The 7416-nt window shown below is 38.4% G+C and overlaps 1 protein-coding gene across 3 annotated transcripts in view; it reads right to left on the reverse strand.

The window, feature by feature from the left end:
* LOC135116511 (uncharacterized) overlaps nucleotides 1-7058 on the reverse strand; it is a 7256-nt gene extending 198 nt beyond the window's left edge. Inside the window, exons 1-4 of one of the 3 annotated variants that reach the window (XR_010276364.1) lie at nucleotides 6911-7058; nucleotides 6501-6577; nucleotides 3195-6090; nucleotides 3117-3131 (exon numbers count right to left, since the gene is read on the reverse strand). Coding sequence is in view for 2 of the 3 variants with exons in the window: in XM_064034023.1 (XP_063890093.1) it covers nucleotides 668-790; nucleotides 6501-6577; nucleotides 6911-7049 (339 nt within the window). In the remaining variant the exon portion in view is untranslated. Of the gene's footprint in view, nucleotides 791-3116; nucleotides 3132-3194; nucleotides 6091-6500; nucleotides 6578-6910 lie in introns of those variants that run through there. The other 2 variants (XM_064034023.1, XM_064034024.1) reach the window with 2 other exon arrangements.
* Nucleotides 7059-7416: the final 358 nt, after the last annotated feature.

The following is a 7416-nucleotide window of genomic DNA, read 5'->3' on the forward strand; positions in this document are numbered from 1 at the left end:
ACTCCCTACTTGATGAGGCAGCTTTCCTGTATTTCTAACAAAAAAAAAAAAAAAACTAAATTATTTAACGCTACATTAACGGGAGGAAATATTTTGTTAGAAAAACAACAAAACACATGCACTGAAAAAAATAAAAAGAAAGAAAAAATAAAGCTTAATTATCAAAGAATCTATACTAACGGTCTTTCCAATTACATCACACTTTTCATTTTTTTTTTGTTTTTTTTTATTTCTTTTTTTTTCCATTTACATATCTTTCATTTAATTTCCTTCTCTTTCTTTACATCTTTCATAACTTTTCTTTTCCTCTCTTTTTCTTTCTTATCTTCTTTCATTCTTTTTATTTTTTCACATCAGCGCATCTAAACCCAACCACGTCGATTTTTCTTCCTCTCTCCTCTTTTTTTTTTTTTTATCTATCAATCCATTCTTTCTCTCAGTCTTTCCTTTTCTTCATTCTTCAACAAATTCTCTTTCTTTTCTCATCTTCTTCATTCCTCAACCCAGCCTTTCTCGTTATTTCCCATCTTCTCATTCCTTTTCTTGTTTTCAACCCAATCTCTTTCCGTTTTTTTTCCTCTTTTCATTCCTTACCGTACCTCAACACAATCTTCTGCACAGCAACATTTCGTGCTGTTCTCACCTCGTAACCTCGCCAACGTGTACCTTAGCGGCCGTACGTACGATATGGGTTGTAGTTACCGTATCCACCGTACCGATTATACCTATTGCCGTAACGGTTTCCTCTGTATATGGGTGGCCGCCAACCTCCGCGACTTGTCACTGCACCCTGGAGGAGACAAAGGGAGGGAAGAGATGAGTAACAGAGGTGAAGGGAGTGGAAACAGGTGAAGGAAAAGTACTGTAGTGCTCTTTAAGAACTATATAAACTTTTTGTAAACTTTGTGTAAACTATAATCTCTTTCCTTATCCTTTGTAACTCATTTTCTTCATTGTTAATTATTACTAGATACATGAAAACACGCTTCAAAGTGCCATTAACTTCCACGCTACTCTTTGTAAACCCTTTGCAATCATTTCTAAAGGATTCTTCCCCGTTTAACTATCACTAGAATCATGAAAAACACCCTTGGAAGTTTCATTAACTTACCCTGAATCCTTTGTAAACATTCTGAAATTCCTTTGTAACACTTAAAACCTTTGTATGGAGACTCCTAACCCCTTCATACTCCCTTTGACGAGATTTTCCCTACCGAAGTGGAATATTTTGGACGGCGAGCCATCGTAGACATATGGCATCTCTCTCTTGGCCACGTGCAGGTGTGAAGCATCTGGGATTAAGACAGGCAGGTTTGGTTTACCGCTTTAAATAACAATGGGCATTCACTATATAACTCTCTCTCTCTCTCTCTCTCTCTCTCTCTCTCTCTCTCTCTCTCTCTCTCTCTCTCCTCTCTCTCTCTCTCTCTCTCTGTGCTCACCAGAGGGCGCGCCTGTCACCTGCTCACTCAGCACCACCACCACCATCACCACAGACAACACAACAATCAGGCGACTCATTGTGCTTCTTGTCCTGTTCTCACGTGCTTGCTGAGTGACCCCAAACCTTTCCCTTCCTTATGTACCTCTGCTATACCACTGTCTTCATGCGGCCTCCGGTACGCCACACAGTCGATATTCCCTAAGTTTCCCTCTGCGTTGTGAGTCTCAACGATACGGACAGGAGGTTAGGATCTTCCCCAGTACGTGTTTTGGTTGGTGAGCTCATAGTCTGCAGCTTCGCCTTGGGGCATGCTTTGTGTTCAACGTTTCTTTCCTATATCTACCTTACCTGCGCAGCGTGGAGACTTGACAACAGTTCGATGGGCAGGTAAAAATTTTCATGTCTTAGGTGCCTTTCACATTATGCGGTTTTTCGCCGTATCTAAATGCGGTTCGGGCCCTGACATAGCAGTCGACTGATATATATATATATATATATATATATATATATATATATATATATATATATATATATATATATATATATATATATATATATATATATATATATATATATATATATATATATATTCCTTTAAAGCTTGTACTAGATGATAATGGGATAATTACCTAGCAGTGCATGGGTTAATGTAGACATGAATATGCTTATACACTTCTTGTTTACCTCAGTTGCTTGTGTAATTATATTTCCTCTCATGCTTGTTGAATATACACACAGTAATCTCTTACGAGCCATCCCGTAGTACTTGTTGCTGCAAACTGGGAAGAGAGTTGAGTTTCAATGTGTGTGGCAGCCGGATGATTGTGTGGCAGTAATCACAAGCATTTCTGATCCTGTAGCCGCACCAAGACGCCAAGAGAGAATACATAATGTGAAATGTGCCTCAGTACTCTCAGGCAAATATCTCGCAAAACCTGCTGCTATTACAGTATTTACGTTATTCTTAGCTTCAGTATAGAATGTCATGGCATCTTGTAGCCAGTACTCTTACCATATCAACCTTATTCACATTCTTGCATAACATTAAAAGAACTACATTTTACAACATCTCACAAAAAAACACAAAAATGTATAAACTCACTGTAAGTGTGTGTGTGTGCTGTGTACCGGTGAGGAGTCAAATGTAAACAAACTGGCAAGAGGCTGACTCAGCTGAGCCCAAGCCCGAGTCGCTGACTCTTATCACTGCATATGATTGGCTGAAATTTCAATGTTGTCGACTCCGGTAGCTAATGCTCATTTGCGCTCTGCCATTTAGTAAACGCCAAGAAGTAATTTTAAATATTAGAATAGTAATAACAGCTGTAAATTCTTAAATTGTTACTAAAAGCGACCATAATTTCCCAGAATATCCCCAAAAAGCTAAAATCCCTAGATTGTCAGTAAATGCATGAAAAGTCCCAGTCTGGGGACAAAATCCTCAGAAGTGGGAGCTCTGGAAAACACCCTTGAAAATTCAGTAACTTTTATTATAGCCTATTTAATTATCGCTAGGATAATGTAAAACATCCTTGAAAAAACGAATTTGTCCTCTTAACAAGCTTACGTAACTTAACCAAACTTAACCTAAGCAAACCTAACCCAACACAACACACCCGAACCCAACCAAACCAAACCCAACGCAACCTAACACAGCCCAACCTAATCCAACCAAACCCAACTCAACCTAATCCAACCAAACCCAACCCAACCCAACCCAACACACTAACCTAACCTAACCGAACGCAACATAAACACACAAGAGGAGAGAAGAAGCATTAAGGTACCAAGACTAACACAAACAAACAATTTTTCCTCGTTTCATTACATTTGATATTAGAAGCAAGAGGGCAGGTGGTTGTAACTTTATTTATTCTTGCTCTTCCTTTCTGCCTTACTTCCTTCCTTCTTTAGTAACAATTTTACTTTCTTGTTTACTTTTTTACTGTTTGTTTTTCCTATCTTTATTCCTTCTCTCTCTCTCTCTCTCTCTCTCTCTCTCTCTCTCTCTCTCTCTCTCTCTCTCTCTCTCTCTCTCTCTCTCTCTCTCTCTCTCTTCCATAGTAATGTTTTCACTTTCTTACTCTTTTCTTTCTTTTTCTTCGTCTCCTTTGCTCCTTCTTTGCTAACATTTCCATTTTTTTCTTTCCTCCCTTCCTTACCAACATTTTCCTGGGTACTTTTTCACTAATTTCACTACCTACTGTATCTACCTGTGTGTGTGTGTGTGTGTGTGTGTGTGTGTGTGTGTGTGTGTGTGTGTGTGTGTGTGTGTGTGTATGTGTGGCCGGACACACCTACCACGACACTACCTGCATTCTTAGGACATACTAATCAGGTTCCTGCCTTCCCGCGACCTTCCCCTGCCCCTTGATGCGTATATTCGTGCTTAACAACAGTGCCCTTCCTGCCCCCTCCCGTGTGTCCCTTACTGCCCCTCCATGTCCCTCCTCAGCTGTCTCCCTCTCTCCCGTCCCTTACTGACTCTGTCTCTCTCTGTCCCTTCCATTCCATTTTCTGTCTTTTCTGCCTTGTTTTCTGTTTGTTTGTTTTCTGTTTCTTACTATTTCCTCTTTTTCCTGTCTTCGTTTTTGTTCTGTCGTCTTCTCTTCTTTTCCTGTCATCTTTTACCTTCCTGTTTCTGTCTCCTGTCCTCCTGTCTTTATTTCTTGTTCTTGTCACTTTCTGTCCTCTCTTACTCGTTCTTCTATTCTTGTTTTCATCTTTTTTCTTTATGTGTCTCCTTTCTGTTCCTTTCTTTTCTGTTTTATTCTCCTATCTTTGTTTTTCTCCTGCCGTCTCTATATCTCCCTGTCTTCCGTTTAGTCTTCCTGTCTTTCCTACTGTCTTCTTGTCCTCCTGTCTTTTCCTTGTCCTCGTATTTTGTCCCTATGTCAAAGGTTAAGGAGTTTATTTATTTATTTATGTATTTATTTATTTATTTATTTATTTATTTATTTATTCTTTTTTTTTAAACCTTTAAGAAAATGTATAATGTGATGTGTGAGTTGAAAGAATGTACGTGGTGGAGGATAGAGGCTGAGCACTGTATAATCTTTTTGTTTTTTATTTGTTTGTTTGTTTGTTTGTTGTTGTTTTTGATGTTCGTCTTTATTTCTTTTTTTTTATTTTCCTTCCTTTTTTTCTTCTTCTTTTTCTTCTTTCTTCTTCTTCTTCTTCTTCTTCTTCTTCTTCTTCTTCTTCTTCTTCTTCTTCTTCTTCTTCTTTTTTTCTTCTTCTTCTTCTTCTTCTTCTTCTTCTTCTTCTTCTTCTTCTTCTTCTTCTTCTTCTTCTTCTTCTTCTTCTTCTTCTTCTTCTTCTTCTTCTTCTTCTTCTTCTTCTTCTTCTTCTTCTTCTTCTTCTTCTTCTTCTTCTTCTTCTTTTTCTTCTTCTCCTTTTTCTTCTTCTTCTTCTTCTTCTTCTTGCCTTTTTCCCCTCATCCCTCCGCCTAATTCTCCATGAAGTTAACAAGAATTAACAAATGTTAGCCATTCAAAAACAAATTTTCTCTGTTTGCCGGGAGAAAATGAAAAATATTTTTAAGAGGTGACCATTGTAAATATTAATTATTGTTTATGTCAGGGTTCTTCAAAGTACGGGTCGGGACCCAAAGCTGGTTCGCAAGCTGTTGTTCAGTGGGTCGTCACATCATAAAGAGATATATGAACAATAATTAAAATTTAGTAGTGTGTGTGTGTGTGTGTGTGTGTGTGTGTGTGTGTGTGTGTGTGTGTGTGAATCAGGTTCCATATCAGAGGTATAAAGGTACAATAGAACAGACTTACAGGGTTGTGAAGGGAGTATATAAAATCAAACATGGTCTTGATAGAATAAAGTCTGAAGAACACTGGTCTTTGTACAGAAGCCTCCCTGCCTAATGAAGCAGCTTTCCTGTCTTTCTAACAAAAAAAAAAAAAAAAACTTAACGGTACATTAAGAGTAGGAAACATTTTGGTAGACAACAACAAACACACACACTAAAGCACAAACAAATAAGGGAACAAAAAATAAAGGTAAATAATTAAAGAATCCTGACTTTAATAACGTTTCAACTTACGTTAGTTTTCCTTTTTTTCCTTTTCATTTCCTTTTTCTCCATTTGCATAACTTTTCATTTAATTTCCTTCCGTTTCTTTACATTTTTTCATAGGTTTTCCTTTTTTTCTCTTTCTTTGTTATCTTCTCATTCTTATTTTCTCACATCAGCGCATCTCAACCCAAGGACGTCTCTTTTTTCTTCCTTTCTCTTGTTTTTTTTTTTTTTAATTCCTCAACGCATTCTTTCTCTCAATTTCTCCTTTTTTTTCATTCTTCAACCCATTCTCTTTCTTTATCTCATCTTCATTCGTCAACCATGCCTTTCTCTCTATTTCCTATCTTCTCATTCCATTCCTTATTTCAACCCGTTATCTTTCAGTTTCTCCTCTTTTCATTCCTCTCTCCACATCACCGTACCTCAGCGCAATCTTCTGCACAGCAACATTTCGTGCTGTTCTCACCTCGTAACCTCGCCAACCTGTACCTTAGCGGCCGTACGTACGATATGGGTTGTAGTTACCTTATCCACCGTACCGATTATACCTATTGCCGTGACGGTTTCCTCTGTATATGGGTGGCCGCCAACCTCCGTGACTTGTCACTGCACCCTGGAGGAGACAAAGGGAGGGAAGAGATGAGTAACAGAGGTAAAGGGAGAGGAAACAGGTAATGGGAGACTACTGTAGAACCGTTTATCAACTCCAATCGCTTTATTATTATTTTTTTAAATATAATTCCTTTGCTGATCCTTTTGTAATTCCATACTATAATCATGAAAACACCCTACAGAGTGCCATTAACTTAAACAATACGCTTTGTAAACCCTTTGTTTTAAATTCTAAAGCATTCTTCCCTGTTTACTTATTACTATTACTAGAGTCACGAAAAACACCCTTGAAAGACCCATTACTTTACACTAAACACTTTATAAACACTGAAATTCCTTTGTGACCCTTTAAGACCTTTGTATGTACACCATAACCACTTCATTATCCCTTTGACGTGTTTTTTTTCTTACCGAAGTGGAATATTTGGCCGGCGAGCCGTGGCGGACATATGCCTCCACATCTCTGGCCACGCGCAGATGTGAAGAATCTGGGGGATTAAGATGGGCAGGTTTGATTTACCGCTTTGAATAACACTGGTCACTCACTATTTAACTCTCTCTCTCTCTCTCTCTCTCTCTCTCTCTCTCTCTCTGTATATATATATATATATATATATATATATATATATATATATATATATATATATATATATATATATATATATATATATATATATATATTATAAAAAAAATACATGCAAACAAAGTTTTTGATCACAATTTCCTAGATTTCCGTAACAAACTGGTCTCTCTCTCTCTCTCTCTCTCTCTCTCTCTCTCTCTCTCTCTCTCTCTCTCTCTCTCTCTCTTTGTGTACTCACCAGAGGGTGCGCCTGTCACCACCTCACTCAGCGCCACCACCACCATCACCACAGACAACACAACAATCAGGCGACACATTCTGCTTCTTGTCATGTCCTCGCGTGCTTGCTGAGTGACCCAAACCTTCCTTATATACATCTGCTATACCACTGTCCTGCTGCGGCCTCCAGTACGCCACATAGTCGATATTCCCTGAGTATCCTTCTGCGGAGTGAGTCTTAAGGAAAGAGACATTAGTTCGGGTCTTCCCCACTACGTGTCTTGGTTGGTGAGCTCATTCTCTGCAGCTTCACCTTAGGATTTACTTTATATTGAACGTTTTTTTTTTTCCTATTTCCACGTTACCTGCGTAGCGTGAATACTTGATAAGGATCGGCTGGTCAAGTAAAAATTTTCCTACTATACGTGTTGAGTGCAAGAGACAGCAGTTTTTGTGTTGTTTGGTGTGAAGTGCATTTGTGCTTCTCTTGGTTCTGAGAGGAATGTGGAGTTGTGTGGCAGTGGT

Source organism: Scylla paramamosain, chromosome 31 (genome assembly GCF_035594125.1).
Source record: "Scylla paramamosain isolate STU-SP2022 chromosome 31, ASM3559412v1, whole genome shotgun sequence".
NCBI lineage: Eukaryota > Metazoa > Arthropoda > Malacostraca > Decapoda > Portunidae > Scylla > Scylla paramamosain.